The sequence below is a fragment of the Anguilla anguilla genome, chromosome 1 (genome assembly GCF_013347855.1).
Source record: "Anguilla anguilla isolate fAngAng1 chromosome 1, fAngAng1.pri, whole genome shotgun sequence".
NCBI classification, from domain to species: Eukaryota; Metazoa; Chordata; class Actinopteri; order Anguilliformes; family Anguillidae; genus Anguilla; species Anguilla anguilla.
In genome coordinates this window covers 73,283,616-73,299,709 of record NC_049201.1, presented here as the reverse complement: position 1 = coordinate 73,299,709, position 16,094 = coordinate 73,283,616, and the positions used below count along the sequence as shown (strand labels likewise).

Sequence of the window (16,094 nt, the reverse complement as noted above, 5' to 3'; positions counted from 1 at the left end):
CCTTACCCACTGTGCTATACACCGTCCTATAAATATAATATAAAGGATCTCTTTTAGTTAACCTAAATCCCCATCTCAGAATTAAATGTACAGTTCTATTGAGCAAATGCAAAATTAAGACCATGATGCGGACTGTACAATTCATTCAATTACATTTATTTAATGCTTGTACCATACATTTGCAGAAGATTAATCAGAATTCAGTGGCTAACATTTGGAGGCATTTAATGTACAGTACGTGCCACTTTATGAGCAACATTGTGATGAATAACATTATACAGTCGTAGCATTAACACAGGCATACCTAATAAAGTCTGACGAATGGAAAAAAATGCATTTTATATTTCTTCTTGAATGCTTCTTTTGTTCTACAGAATGCAGAGCTCAAAAGGGTGAGTCAGTACAGCCTCATTCTGGGGAAGGACCAGGGGTCTGGACTGGGGAATGAGGGCAAGAGGGGAAGCGGGGGTGACAAAGCTCTCTCCTGCTTATCATAACGGGGGTAATAAATCCTGTCAGAGCTATAGGACCCAAGGATTGGAGGGGGCTGGTGAATGGAACTGTGAGTTTGGAGGTAAATATGATGGGGATGATGGAGAGGAGGAGGCGAAGTGGCATTGAAGTTGCTTATCTCACTGTCAGCTGGTCGTCGGAGCCAACGATCTCTTTCAGTTTCCTCTATTAGAAAGGCAGAATGCTGTGAGAAAGGTGGCCTGGCGTTCTCCAAGTTTTTTGTCTGGCTGAAAAAACACATCTCTGGACTGTACCCACTGTCCTGCATACGTTCTCCTGCACCTGTGGCTCTGCCATCCCTAAATGGTCTGTCCTGGGGTAGCTGCTGCCTAGTGTGCACTCCCCAGGCAAAAGACATGAATGAGGGTGGTGATGAGGACAGGGAAGGCAGAAAATCCATGACTAATGGGGGGGAGTAAGTCTTTGTGAACCCTCCTGAGGGTTCCCCTGCCAGCTCCACAATCACACTTCCATTCCACTGCATTGCCTAGACAGAAATAAAGGAGAAAATGATGAGAAATCCTCAACGCATTTTTACTAATGTTAAGCAGCTGTGTCGCAACTGATATTACCATGAATCACAGCCTTTAAGCAGCAGTTTATTCATCCAATTTGCACCACATGCCTAGTTACACATAGCCTTCTTAGGCATAATGACAGACAGCTCACTTAAGCAGAAATCAGATACCCCAGCTGCATTTTCACAGTCGTCTCATATTCCCTTTAAGACAGACAGCTGATGCTGATATTTGGCTCTACCCTGTGAGGACTTGATGGCTCAGCATGTAGACTGCTAGCTGAGGTCTCTGCCAGGAACAGGAGTGTCCCACTGCTCACCGTCTCATTGTGCTGGGGCTCAGGGAGGCGTGGCTCCACTTTCCGAGGGAACAGCTGTTTTCTCCGCCTACTGTTGGAGGCTAGGGCATGTGCGCTGGGCCTGGACTGCTCCAACCCTGCCATGTTTTCTCTGCAACCGCTTGCCTGGATGTCACTCTCAGAGTCTGAGCACATGATGAAACTCAATAACTAATTCCATCGCTTACAATAAAATTAAACTTTAAAGGCATATAAAGACTATAAAGTTCAGGATTAAAGACCCAACTTCACTTGCAACTTTAACTGAATTAGAAATGAAATGTCAGTTAGACACTGTGCATAATGAGTTGTGTAGTGTTAAGCCAGGGATGATAAGGTCCTTGTCTACAGCTTTCAGTTTAAAGTCTGTCATGTCAGTTGCAAGGATGGGACTCAGGGTGAAACAGATTTTCAGGGACAGGGGACCACTGACATGTAAAGCGCTGTACAATTTATTTTATTTTATACTACTAATTTAGTGCATTTGTGGCCTAATGCCAGTGTAAGTAATTTGGAGATGATTCATGTGGATTCTTAATTCACTTGGCTCAGTAAAATGAGTTGTTCTGCAAAGGAACGGCAGTAATGCTTCCTGTTTCGGCTCTGTGTTGTGCTGATGCCACATTGTTTCTATGCAATGTGGTCACAAGAAAAAAAAAAATTGCATGCGACTCCTGCGATGCAAGTTCCCGCATTCCGCCGCTGTGCACCTCGACATTCAGAGGACGAGCAGCGAACGTTACAGGTTCGGGTGTGGGACTGCACCCTACCTCTCCTGAGGGCCGCGCCGTGGATCTCAGGTCCGGCCGCGCTGCCACTGACGCGCCGCCCCAGCCTGAGGAGGTTCTCGGCCAGCCGCGGGCCGTGCCTCCCCTGCAGAGCCTGCAGCAGGGCCTCCCTGCTCTCCGCCAGCAGGTTCCTCCTGCAGAGCGCGGGCAGCTGCGCGGCACCGCAGAGACGCGCAGCCATGGCTGCGCAGTCGCCAGCCCTGCGCTGCAGCCTGTCCTCGGCGTCCGCGTAGCCTTGCGCTCCGGTCGTCGCAGAGGGCAAGGTGAGAGGCAGATCGGGTTTCCACGACTGCGCGTGACATTTTAAGGGCCTACAGTCTTTCGAGGGCTGCTGCGGTGCGCAAACATTACCACGCTCCCTTCCCCTTGAGTCAGCGTGCTGTTCCACTGGTCTCTCCGCAGCTGCAGATCCGGGTGACTCGTGGTCCCCTTTCTGAGTCTGAGAGTGTGGCCTCTCTCTCTGACGTACTGACTGAACTCTGGAGCTAGCCGAAGAAGAGGGAAGCTCCGGTTCACTATTGAAAGACGGAAGTACACCCACACCCCTGAGATGGCCGGCACTCTGCAATGGCGTGGTGCATGACGCAGTGCTATTATTAACATTAGCATCGCTCTGGGACACATTATCACTTGTATTATTTCCCATACAAACTTGAATCAGTGTTTTGCTCTGAACCACATTCTCCTGTGATTCCCCACTGGTCTGAGTTCTGGCCCTTGCTCTACATGGGCAATCAACAGACATCACTGCCTTCTCACCAGGGTGCGTCCCCTCTGCTTTTTCTTGCATCCAGGCTTCCTCAGCAAGGTTGGAAGCAGAACAATCAGCTAAACCAGGAGCAGCAGACAGCGTTTCACAGGAAGGCAGAGCAGCCCTGCTGTTCTCACTGCCCCCCCTGTGGCCTCCAGCCGCCTCAAGGCCATGCAGTTTTGTTTTCATCTTGTCACTCACCAGACGTTCAATGTCCACAGACTTCACTTCGCGATTGAAGAGGCCACGGTGTCCGATGAGGCGGCCATCAGTAATGATACAGGGCTCCGGCCCATGATCAGCCATAGTAAACGTATTCTCTTTTGATGGACGGTGCAGTGGGTGATTGTGACTGCCGCTATGGGAATGTTCCATCTTATTTTCTCTCCTGCTTTGGTGGCAACAGAGGGCGTGAATATCCTGACCGCTCTCTCCTCTCATGCGGCATCTCTCCTTGCGTGTTTTAAGCCGCTTTACTTTGCATGTGCTCCCAAACCGTGCTGTCTTCTTGGCACGACTAGAATCCGAATTTAAATCAGGGAGGGCTCTGGCATCTCTTTGGGACTTGGTGTGTTTTGCGAAAACATGTAGGACATTTTGCCGGTCCGTCAAAGGTCTGCAATGTTTATGATTCATCCTGAGAGGTTGCTGGAGTTCCTAAATTAAAAAAAATGGAATCGACTACATTTACAGCTAATCAATCAAGGCACATTTGTGAAGACACTTCATTTAGGCCCCCTCGCAATAAACCTTAAATTAAGTAGCTATCTGTAGCCATCCACTTATGAAAGTATATCAGATAAAATAGCTAATTTATGCCCGGTTGCACATGTCTAGGTAAATCGATAACTGGCTAGCAATTAAAATTACCTTAGTACTGCAAAGTAATTACAATCCATTATGAAATACAATACAATAGACAGCTATACAAACAAGCATGGGCTAAAACCTAAGCTACGCACTTGACTAGCCTAGTTAGCTAATTAGATATCAAAGCTAGCAAGCAAACTTTTTGCTCACCTGCTAACTGCTTTGCCAATCATTCAAATAAAATGATGCCCAAGGAAAGTAGCAAACGCAGGGCAGTACGAGAGTCAGTCGTTGAAGGTTTGGAAATTAGGAATATCTAGTTTAAGCAAATAGGCAACTTTTTTCCTAAACTAATGACCAAGAATGAGCTACCTAGCTATATACTAGCTAGTAATTCTGATGTCAATTCAGTCTGTTTGGATTTAAAATACTAGACCTCGGTTGCTAAGCTACATGGGAGTTTCTAGTTAGGAATGCTGAATATTCCTGAGGAGCTATCTAGTCGAACCTCCGTACCTTAGCTAGTAGCTAGCATCACCTTTCTAGACTAGCTAACCCTATTGCAATGCCTTGTCGCTCAGCTAGGTACATGGGGGGTATAGGCTGAATAATGTATGGTATGAATAACCATTATAATTCAATCCCTTAATATGTAGTACAGTAGCTAACGTTCATTTTATAGATTTAACTAACAAGCTAGTCGGGAAAAGCCCGTTGAACCAGCTAGCTTAGCTACGCAGAACTCGTTCGAATTGGAACTTGGAAAGACTCGTCCACTTCCTGGATTTCCCTGGAAAATGGAATAATGGGGGGTCGTTCAGCTAAGTAACATATACTTATGAAGAGTGTATGGTTTTCTGCTGTCAAAAATATTTCATAGCTTTAGAGCTATTACTAATGTTTTAAACTACACGTGGTATTCTTATTTTAAATGTTCGTTGCTACGTAAAATGAAATGCATGTAACCGATTGTAAAAAATACACCCCTTAGTAAAATGGTTTGCCCATAATTCAGTGTTTGAACGTCTTTCCCAACTCATGAGTTGCCTGACCTGTTCCAGAAGAGGTAGTGACAGTAAGGTAGGTAGCTAGCTATTCTATTTAGATAAGGAATTGTGTTCATGTTTACTGTAGCGGTGCTGCAAACAGTCTTGTATTATGCTGTGGGAAACCTCGGCCAATTGACTTAACTCGTTATTGTTTCGAACAGTGCTAGCTATATTGTTGCTAACGTTAAATTGTTAGACTATTGCTAGTCTATTCGTGTTCTTAGACTGTACCAGCTACCGGTAAATCTAAAAATAAAAGCCATCTCAATAATAATAATAATGGCGGTCTTCGCTGGGTTTGAGAAAAAAAGCAAGTAGACGGCTATCACTTTTTGTTTAAGGATGTAGCTAAGTATACCCAGCCAGCTACATAATTCCATGCTGTGGCGCTTAGCCTAGTTAAGTTAGCCTCCAGCCCCAAGTTAGCGCATAACCTAGACATCTATATTTGAACTGAGTTCCACGTTGGTATCTACTATAAAATGGGATGTTAATCAAACAAATTAAGACTTCAACGTGCATAAGCTTCGATTGCAAACACACAGGGATTGTTATAAGTACTTGCTCTCAGGTTAAGGACAGGCCTTTATTTTTCTCTCGCCACCGTTCTATGTGGAGTATCCATTTGATTCAGATACTGGCTGCTAGCCTTAACCCTATTAGCCGCATGTTTGTTCTTATACAGACAATGTTTCTTTCAGATAAAGATGAGTTCAGGAGGAGATTCAAACCCAGCTGCAACTCCCACTCCTTGCCTGGACACTCAGGGAGATGACCGTTGGATGTCTATGGTGTGTGTGTGTGTGTATATGTATATGTGTGTGTGTGTGTGTATATATATATACAAACAGCGATTATCATTTTTGCAGTGTCGCATCATTTTTCTGCGCGTGGTGTAATCCTTGTATGTGTTTTTCTTTTCCTGTAGCATAACCGCTTTGTTTCAGACAGTAAAGACAAGGAACCAGATGTTCTGTTTGTGGGAGACTCGCTGGTGCAGCTCTTACACCAGTTTGAGGTAACATTCCATCTGGAAGTAATATTAGAGTGCTTCATTTATTTTAATTTTTGTTTTGTGTGTAATTGCACTGATCCAGTGCTGGGTCTGGAGTAATGCTGATTCTTTTTCGTAGTAGAACACTAGTTATTATTTTGTCTGTGCACAAACTGGTAATTCTTCTATTCACAGTCCTTGAGCATTTTCTAGGTCACATCGATGAATTAACTTCTGTTTTTTTTCTTTACATCTTGTTTTATTTTTGCTTGTGTTGTTTACAGGTGTGGCGTGAGCTTTTCTCCCCTCTGCATGCTTTGAATTTTGGGATTGGGGGTGATGCCACACAGCACGTCCTTTGGAGACTTGCCAATGGAGAGCTGGACCACATCAGCCCAAAGGTACAAACGCACACAAGGGCGGTCTCAAAACACCACAGGCTTATTGCACCAACTGTGTGTGAACAAGTTGGACTCAAGTACAGAGCCAGGTGTAGCTAATGTCTGGCTTTTCAGGCCTACTGTTGCTCCAAGCTGCACTGAAATGGGTTCAGTCATAATTACATGCGCAGCATGCATTTCTAACCTGGTATCTGTACGTAATGCTCACGTGCATGGGAACAGTATGCTGACATAAACAGTATGAACTTAAAACAATATTATATGACCTTTAAACAATAATTGTTATGACCTGACTTGACTGAGAAAGGATTAGATATATTACAAACAAGTCACAGTAAAATGAACAAAACACTTCACAAATTTCAAAAATAAAGGTCTGGAACATTTTAGTTTTTTGGGATATGTAATATGTCCACAGTTCCAATATAATACTTGTAGCAGAAAACAACATTGTGTAATTTTTCACAATAAAAGTGGTGCTAATTAAACCGGACATGCAGAGATTTGCTGGGAATAGGAAAATGCAATGTTGAATGACCAAAAAAATGTACTTAAACTAAAAAAAGATTAATCTCCCATGAACTATGAGCCATGCATGGCCTTATAATTCCAGAAGGCATGAAAATGATTTTAGCAAGGAGAACAGCTTCATCCTACTTGTAACGTCCTAGACTTTGCCTCTTCCGTTTCACTTCAACTGTCGGTTCAACTGTCTTCAGTTATAGTTTGAGACTGCTTACTTTATGTGAAGGTCTCCAGTATGCCTTAGCTAGAGCATGTAGACAAAAACAGAGGCGATAAAGGAAGGACAGCCGTCCCTCTTTGAACTTGCTTTGGCTCTTTATGATTGATTTTGTCAATTCTTTTCAAGCTCTCAAATGTATGGAAAACAAGAACAAAATAACTCTAAAGATTAATAAGACTATATCTGAACACCTTTGGTTTTAAATGCTGCTCATGTAATGTCATGATTTCTGTTAATTGGAACCACGTGTTTATTGTTTTATGTCTGGACTTTGTCCACCTCACAGGTGGTGGTGCTCTGGGTGGGCACCAACAATCATGGCCACACTCCAGAGCAGGTCTGTGGAGGCATCACTGCCATTGTCCGTCTCGTCAACAGCAAGCTACCCTCTGCTCACACTCTCGTACTGGTCAGTCTCTCTCTCGCTCTCTCATTCTGTCTCTCTCTCACTCGTTCTCTTGCTTGATGATTCCAGTTGTCTACATTTAAGAGTCTCTGAGCATGTATTCTGGGTCGAATATCCCCCTAATTATACTGCATTTAACTTTATCTTAGATGCTTATATGTGATACTTACACAGTATGGTTGGAAAATATCATGGATATTTTTCACCTACTACATGACTCATACTAAATAGTGAATGGTACACGTAATGACAGGGCTCTGATTTGGACTCAGCCTTAGGGGGTATTTCCCAAAGCGGGATTGAACAGTTCTTTTTAATTCAGTTCATGTTCCAAATTTGGGAGGGTTTCGCCCAGTGCCGTTATCCAGCTAACTCTGTGATCCTGCTTTGTGAAACAGGGCCCTGGTATCCTCAGTCTTTATTTTTCCTTAATTGCTTTTGACTTTTTCTTGATTTCAGACTTCCTTTCAGTTTTTTTTTTTTTTTTTCCAAATGAAGATGTCTGAAAACCTTTATTTTGAAATAAAAACCCCCGTGGCTGATGTGAAACTGGAAAGGCGCTGTATGAGCTGCAGTTGTGTTAGAAGTTTAGAGAGGTTTGCCTTCTGAATGCATGACCCTAGTTTACGCGTAGGAGGGAGCTATACTGCAGCATTTTCTTTGGTTCTCTGTGTAACATCATGATGGAATGAAATATATAATTTATTTATTTTTTTTACCTGCACTGGGTCTAACTTTTATTCAGACCCAGCCTGAGCTTTATCCTTTATCCCATTCTATATGGCACTCGGCATTGCCTTTACTTTAATGAATCTGGCGTGTATGCTCGGAATGATTGCAGTTTGTGTTCGGTAGCGCCGGTGTGAGAGTCGCTCTGTGTCCGCCTGTATGGGCTGTGCTGAGGCCACCGGCCCGTCTTTGTGTGTCCCTCAGGGTGTGCTTCCCAGGGGCAAGAGCGTGAACCCGCTTCGGGAGAAGAACGCCCAGGTTAACCAGCTGGTGCAGCAGGCCCTGCCCACCCTCTCCAGGGCCTCCTACCTGGATGTGGACCCGGGCTTCGTGCACTCGGACGGCAGCATATCCCACCAGGACATGTACGACTTCCTGCACCTCACCCCGCACGGTTACCAGGTCGTGTGCCGGCCCCTGCACGCCGCCATCAAGGCCCTGCTGGAGGCTCCGGGGGCCAACTGAGGGCCGCTTGCGCTGTTAAAGTCGGTTTGTCAGCCTTCGCCTAACCGACAGACAGAGTTAAGGCAGAGGGACTGGGGCTTCTATACAGAGGAGTGGGCTGACAGACTGTACAGGGGTTTTTTTGAATGCCTTAAACATTCTAACGCAAACTGCGGAGCCGGGCGGCTCCTGGCGAAACGGTCACGGGGCCTTTACGCACTGTATCCGGTTGGTAGGTGGATTTTGATGTGCTCTCGTTTTAGTAGGGGGGAAAAAACAAGGGCCGCTGTGGTGTTTGAGTCCTATGCGGCCCGTGTTTGTACTTTTTGTCACAGGATGTAGCCCTCCATTCTTCAAGTCTTTCAGTCCATTTTCTCTTATTTTATCCTCGTCTCTCAGCGCTTGTGAAGCAAGAGGGTATGGGGAGGCACTGTGTGCCCGCAACCTTCTTATGCTTTATTTTTATTCTTTTTTTTTTTTTTTTTTCATTGTTTTTTGTTTTTGCAGGAAGTGGTTATATTCAACTTTATTGGCATTCATTTCCAAGAGCCTGAACCCTATAGTTTAGCTCAGACAGGGTTTCTGGTACATTTAGTGAGGGTTGGTGGCCGCCTCCGCCACACTTATGACACTATGAAGACAGGTTGACAGATTTACAGAGTGAGAAAAGAGGCAGAAGGATATATATGCACTAAATCCCAATTGTGATGTACCTTAAAGCCCTCATTGTTGCTTTCACCTTATCTCTTCAATGAATAAAGTACTTTGTCTTTAGCTAGAGCTAGTCTTTTTGTATGTATTGTAATTATTATTTCTCACCTTGTGCATACCTGCAAAAGTCGACATTCCATGTTGCTGTGCTACAGTATATGCATTGAAAACAACCTGATTGTACTGTGTAGCTGCACCCCCAAGCAGCAGAGTAGTCTTGTTTTTTTATTATTAAAAAAGGTGATAACATGGGAATACTGTGTCCCTGCCAGCCTTTGTCTTTCTTTTTCTTTTTTTGTGTACTGTGGTGGCAGTAGTTCTGAAGGGTTAGGGGCATTCATGAATCTGAAACTGTGTGAGTTCATGGTCAGGATTTGTCAAGCCACTGGGTCTATCTGGAGTATCTCCTGATGTTTTGGTGGAATAGTACTCTTGTCTTCAGAATCCTAGGACCACCCTACATGTTCTGTGAGTAATGAGCTTTTACTGTAATGGTGTAAAATTTTCCTGTGGCCAATATTGGGCTCGTGGGTATAAATGAACAAGGCCAAGACCAAAGGTTTACATGTCTGTGTGAGAAATGTTGGAACTCTGAACATGTGATGAGGCAAACATATTAAAAGCAAGAAGATCTAATGTGTGAAAGTAATTCAGTCCATTGCTAATGGTCCTCAAGAGTGCATAGAATGGAATGCATGAGAAAAGACTTTTATTGATGAAGAGAGAGGGGATAGCTTGTAAAAACAAAGCAGAGTAACAATGGCACCTATGCCTGCTGGAACTGTGTTCTGAGAATTCCATTCCTTAGAACTGTTATCAGTTACACAACAAGCGGTGGGTTGTATAAGATGCATCTGCAACAGTGTTACCATGTTAAGGAAAACACACTATTTGTCAGTATGAAGTTTCATAGAGGTATTTAAGGATATATATGTTTTTTTAAGGAAACATTTATTTTGCCTTAATGTGGTGATTATATCACAAAGCTCTTAGATGGTACAGTCCAGAATCCTGTAATCACTGGTGATGACCCACAGGTGTCCCAAGTCATAGCTCACATGCTTGCCCTTTCCGCACATGGTCAGTTGGGTCCACCCTGTTCCTGCTGGTTGACTGGCACTGATGCCATCTCTGTTGGGAGAGGGATGGACACATGAGCAGGACAGCTCAATGGCTGTGCATTACTAGTCGTAGACACTCTTATGATCTACTTATTCACTCTTGAATATGTTCATATTTCCCTAAATAGGTGTACTCAAGTATTCCACATTGGAGTTGGAAAACACAGGGAAAAAAGCAAGGTTGGTTAAAAAAAAATGGCAGTTTAAAATAGCTGGTCATAATGTGCTTTTTTAAAAATCACCTATGACCCCACATTTCAGTTACATTAAAAAATTGTGCACCCTTGTAAATAAACAGTTCTCAAGTTGATACTATGCAATATTTCTAGCTATTTTGAAGTAATTGAGAAATATTATAAATCTGTATATTCTATTTTTTAATGTTATCAATGACTACAGAAGCTGACTGCATGGATTGAAGCTACATGAATTCATTCATGATCTATACCTGCTTATTCCTGATAAAGGGTGCTGTAATCTATCCCAGCGTGCACTGGGCAAGAGGCAGGAATACACTCAGTTGGACAGTTGACCATTCTATCGTAGGGCACACACACCATTCATACACATGCTCATACCTATGGGCAATTAGCCTACCAGCATGTCTTCGGACTATGGGCAGAAACTCGTATGGATACGGGGAGAACGTGCAAACTCCACATAGAAAGCCCCAGGCCAGTATTCAGACCCAGGACCTTCCTGCTGCGAGGTAGCCTCGCAAGTCAGTCTCTTTTTTCACTTCGTTCAACAGAGCCTGGCCGATGCCTTGACGTTCTAGGCATAAACGAAGGAGGCAACCTTCCCGGGATAGTTGTATTTTCCCAACCAATCAGAGTGTTTTGGCCAGGCGTGGTCTGAAACGTGCACCGGAAAACATTACCGGAGGCAAACTTTTCCACAGACCCGCATCAGTTCGCCACTATTTGGGGAAAATGATTGTATTTATTGTAACGGGCAAACAATCAAAACCACTGCTTCTTCTGGCTATTTTTCTGGGTCTTTATTTGATAGCAGACTGCATACCGGAGGCCACACTTGAAAAATTAAACTTTTGCCTAGTCCTGTAGGCAAGCAAGCAAGTACATCTCTTCGATAACAGCGAATCCAAACATACACGCTGAAGGTCCTACAACGAAGTCACGCCATGTATTTGGCAAGTCTGTGATATAACAGAATTAAAATCTTCTTCGAGATAATTTGGACTCAGATTGCAGCACACACGGAACAGAGGGAGTGTTGGCGGGGGGGGGGGGGACCGGCACACTGAGACAGACAGTTTGATTAACCAATTGGGAAGCTGCAGCTGGCTCCCAGCACCAGAGGCTCCTCCCTTTTGCCCCAGAAAGTACATGCATTCATCCAGACTAGCTGCGAGGTAACAGTGCTACCCACTTCCCCTTCTGTGTCACCCCCAAAGCTACTTTTCTTGAAAATCTTGTGTGTGTGTGTGTGTGTGTGTGTGTGCGTGCGTGTCTGTGTCCCTTTTCTGTGTGAATCAGTATATTACCTGCGGTATACATCTCCTCCAGCGTTGACTCCATAAACGCTGCCATCTGTTCCCACCTCAACCATCACCAGCTTCCCTGCAATCTGCTGCCAGTTCCCCGTGCCGCTGCACGTTGCTGGAGTCACCCCCTGTAAGTACACAGGCTCAGCAACTTAAGGTCCTGTGAGTATACACTGAAACAACCTTGTGTGTTCATAAACCATTGAATTGGCATCCAGACATGTTGTGCAGGGTATTCATTGGACCTAGGTTAGCATGTGGGCTGCTCCAGTGGTGTACAGTGGATAATTCCTGGTCCAAGCAAAGAAAGTGCATCTCTGAAAAATCTAATTGCTGATTCCTGTTTCTATTAACAATAACACCAATCATAATTTCTGTCGTTATACAGTGCTATATACAGGATTCGCAGTTTTGGCTCTTCATCCAGCTTTCTCTCCTCTCTGTCACTCCCTTTACCTCTCTCTGCCTGATGCCACATGCTTACCGTCCTCAAATAGATGTCCTGTAGACTATTGACACCCCAACAGCCATTGGGGCCACAGCTGTAGTACATGAGTAACCCTGGAAGCAGATTCCAGGGTGCGGGGGAGGCGGAATTTCTGAACTCCACTGTGGGATCCCGTCCCAGGCAGTATATATTATCATTCATATTGGCCCCTGCCACAAACTGGTCCCCTCCAGCATCCACTTGCTTCAGCAGGCCTGAGAGAGAAGATAAAGAAAGACTAATGGGTGGCAGATGTCATGCGGGATATTTACTATACACTGTGTGAATGGATGATTTATCCTTTTTGTGTGAACAATCTCTCTGTCCTTTGTTGTCTGTAATTATGAAAGAAGTCAATGAATTATTAAACACTCTTGGGGTACTCCCACGTGCAGTATATATTGAAAACTTAATGATATAGGGCATACACAGTCAGTCGTCAGTCGACAAGTCCGAAGGTCCCTCTTCTCACACTCAAAACGCAATATGAAAATATCCTCACTCACCTCCCACCTGAACCCAGTTGGCACCCACAAGTTTGTAGATTAAGTTGTTTCTGTTGGTCCCCCAGACCCCAGAGGGTCCCACGGTGACATGCTTTAGGGCCCCAGGTAGCTGGGTCCAGGTGTCCCCGTAAAGGGTGTAGATGTTGTCATTTTCATTCACCCCGAAAACCTGACCCACGCTTGCATCGATCTGCTTCAGTCTCCCTGGAACCTCCCGGCACTCCATTGCTGAGGAGATAAGAACAGGTAAGGAGGCAGCCAGTCAACAACACACATGACACTGTCTATTGTACTGTGTGCCTGGTAGTCAACCTGAAAATAATTGGAGGCCATGACTTATTTCAGGGAACAGCAGAACAGCTCAGGTGGGGTCAGATAGCTTTCCATGGTAACCTGAAGCTTTAATAAACACGAATCAAAGAAAAAAAAAAAAAAAAACAAGTCAGTACCAGGTCTTCTGCTGAAAGGTTTAACGGACGGCAGCCAATTTTGTTTTTTTGTTCACGGCATGTCAAAACAGCCCGCTTGTTTTTGCAAAACACAAATCCGTGAAATCCAAGAAACTGATGAATGTGTGGGTTGCCATTTAGATGGCAGACGTAAAAAAAAAAAATAAAAAAAAATGATGGAAATGAAATTGTCGGTGAAACTGCAAGTGTGGTCTTGCTGTAGTAGGCCGGAAGTTCACCTTAAGTTTAATTCCGGTCAAATATAGTTTCTTCCAGGAATTCTACTTTGTGTATTGTTACAGGCATCAACCCACTGAGTTACAATAATCAGGCAGTTAACAAAAGGATAACGTATGAAAATGGAATGCAGAAATCACAGTAATGAAGAGTGTCACGTTTAAAAACAGAGCATTAAAATCCCATACGCCAGCACAATATACACACACGACAAAAGAAATGGGGACAGGGCAGGTGTAGACAACTGTCATATGCTACAGTACTACCTACATCAGATGGTCAAGAAAAGGAGAATTACCTACTTACAGTAGATATCTAACATATCCATGGCGAGTATAATGTGCTGGCTTACGCTTTGTGCAGAGTTTAACAATTGTTTTGATGTGTGCAATGAATCTCCTGCACCTAGCTGACCCCCAGAATTTTGTAGAACTTTGTAGTAAGATTCACTCTCTTTTTGCAATAGCAATCAGCTTTAATCTTTTGTACATGCTATGCCCTCACGTTTTACTTCAGCTCAGTGCATTTTGAAATGCAGCGGTCTGAACTGAAGTTTGTGAAGTCTGATTTATTGCATGCATCCTCTTCAGTAGGGGGCAAGGTTACCTTTTGCCTGAATCTGTGCAACTTGATTCCCAATTTTTGCATTTGTTTACAGAAATGAAAGTCAATTCCTGACCAGGGAGTTTTTTTTTCTTAAAGTTTTTCAATTATCTGGTCAAAATGCACTTTTTAGACAAAGTTTACATTTCCACAAAACCCCTTACTCCTTGGTGGCATTCAAAATTGTAAATATGTGTGGCTTTTTGGCTTTGTACACAAGTAAAAACAGTTGTTTGTAGTCTTCATTTTCTGAAAAAGTGTTAACAGCTTACTGAAAATGTTTTCTAAAATTTTTTTGAAATTTTCTGCAAAAGAAGAAAAGAGCTTATAATCACCCCAGAATCAGCATACTTTCTTTACATTCATGATTTATATACTTTATGATTCAAAAAATGGCCTGAAACTTACTTACAAAAAAGGACGCAAGGTAACAGGGTACAAAACTGTAAGTGTGCTTACCTAGACTGGTGCCCAGCAAGCAGTGGACCAACAGGATGACCGTTCTAACACTCATAGCTGCTATGTGCTCAGTCCAAACTCTTTCACTCACAGGGGCAGATCGTGTTTAAATACCTCCTAACCCTGTGTCTCCCACCCTTTCTTTAGCCAAAGACAGCCACTTGTTTGGCCAGCTCTAATAGGCTGTGTCATCTGTATCAGGAAACTGTTGTACATATTTGCTTACAGGATGAATCAGATATTCACAAATGATTTTGCTATCATGAGAAAAGCCCAAATGTGATCAACTGGGCGTGAATTATGCTACTGTGTGCCTAGGGAGGGAGCTATAGAAAATGACCAAATGACTTCGATGAAGCATAAAGTATATAGAACTTTTTTTTTCTGAGATTAGACTTGGGTTGCTTTACAGACGTGCATGGGTGGAGAGTGACTTTAAATATTGACAAAGAGCATAAAGTTATTGTAACCAGTTCCTGTGAACCATAAACTTGAACCCATTTAGCCATTGAGGTAAAAACCCATGTAAACACACACGCACAATCATTTCTGTGCCATACTTTTCCTTTTGTGTAAGTGACAAGATGTAAATTTTAAAATGGTTACACAGCGCGGGAAGGAAAATCACTACTTTTTTTGGTGCACAATGAATTTACCAGGGCTGAATAAATTAAACAGTACCATGTAACAGTTGCTACTCTCTCTTACCAGAGGACCCAGCTAATGCTCATCAGGCCATGTCACACATTAAGTTTTGTCTCGTCCAGCGACAGCCCACAAATGGAAATGAGTGACGGTAACGGCAACGGGTCTGGTTGTTTATCTTGACTTTTCATAATAGTGTACATGTGATGTCTGATTCCCGATATGCACGCCTTACTAGCACCATTTGTCACAGCTAACAAATGGAAGTTACTGTTACCCATCCCTTGGTGGGTGGCACCATCTCATTGCAAGAAGGTCCTGGGTTTGAGTCCCGGCCTGGGCCTTTCTGTGCATACCTCTCCAGGTACTCCGGTTTCCCCCCACAGTCCACAGACATGCAGGTGGGATAACTGGAGACTCTAAATTGCACATTGGAATGAGTGTGGGAATGTATGCTCCTTGCCAAATGTACACTGGGAAAGGCTCATGGTCTGGTTTCATGTAATAAAAAGCTCCCCATATCTAAATAAACTTGTTTTCCTCCCTCTGACAGTGTCTAAATCCTTACACTGGTCACCTGAAACATGCATGCTTTTTATTCATTGGCTGAAAAGTAAGCGTGAGAATGCTTTGTCCTGGGGAAACAATGAAGAAATATCCTTAAACAATTATACTATTTGTTGATAGTTTTGTTTATTCTTATATGAATTCAATACTGAATAATTTTGGGACGCTGGGACCTGCAGCTTATATAACGGACCGCCTACTCCCACCGACTGGAGGCCAAATATCTCCTGCTGCCACACAAATGAAGCCCCACGGGACCTCGCAGGAATCCCGTCCCGATGCAGACCTCTAAGTGAAGGTCCATAGGTGTCCCAGAT

General features: G+C 43.6%; 3 protein-coding genes across 5 annotated transcripts; 1 reads left to right on the top strand and 2 right to left on the bottom strand.

Annotated features, from left to right (window-relative positions):
* Nucleotides 1-135: 135 nt before the first annotated feature.
* si:dkey-250k15.4 lies at nucleotides 136-4,068 on the bottom strand. The gene is made up of 4 exons (XM_035406141.1): nucleotides 3,928-4,068; nucleotides 2,139-3,564; nucleotides 1,351-1,514; nucleotides 136-1,000 (listed from the first exon to the last, which is right to left on the bottom strand). Exons 2-4 carry the CDS (start codon nucleotides 3,541-3,543, stop codon nucleotides 398-400), a joined length of 2,172 nt encoding a protein of 723 aa, XP_035262032.1. The 5' UTR covers nucleotides 3,544-3,564; nucleotides 3,928-4,068; the 3' UTR covers nucleotides 136-397.
* pafah1b3 lies at nucleotides 3,951-9,828 on the top strand. 3 transcript variants are annotated; one of them, XM_035406178.1, is made up of 7 exons: nucleotides 3,960-4,014; nucleotides 4,733-4,797; nucleotides 5,468-5,557; nucleotides 5,695-5,784; nucleotides 6,045-6,161; nucleotides 7,193-7,315; nucleotides 8,246-9,467. In XM_035406178.1, exons 1-7 carry the CDS (start codon nucleotides 3,960-3,962, stop codon nucleotides 8,504-8,506), a joined length of 801 nt encoding a protein of 266 aa, XP_035262069.1. In that variant the 3' UTR covers nucleotides 8,507-9,467. The 3 variants fall into 3 exon arrangements, with proteins under 3 accessions (XP_035262085.1, XP_035262069.1, XP_035262078.1); XM_035406187.1 differs by having other exon boundaries at nucleotides 3,997-4,014; nucleotides 4,779-4,797; nucleotides 8,246-9,828; XM_035406194.1 differs by lacking the exon at nucleotides 4,733-4,797 and having other exon boundaries at nucleotides 3,951-4,014; nucleotides 8,246-9,828.
* Nucleotides 9,829-9,883: 55 nt separating this feature from the next.
* Nucleotides 9,884-14,674, bottom strand: LOC118221279 (fish-egg lectin-like). Its single transcript, XM_035406208.1, has 5 exons — nucleotides 14,566-14,674; nucleotides 12,818-13,045; nucleotides 12,309-12,526; nucleotides 11,825-11,952; nucleotides 9,884-10,327 (listed from the first exon to the last, which is right to left on the bottom strand). Exons 1-5 carry the CDS (start codon nucleotides 14,618-14,620, stop codon nucleotides 10,186-10,188), a joined length of 771 nt encoding a protein of 256 aa, XP_035262099.1. The 5' UTR covers nucleotides 14,621-14,674; the 3' UTR covers nucleotides 9,884-10,185.
* Nucleotides 14,675-16,094: the final 1,420 nt, after the last annotated feature.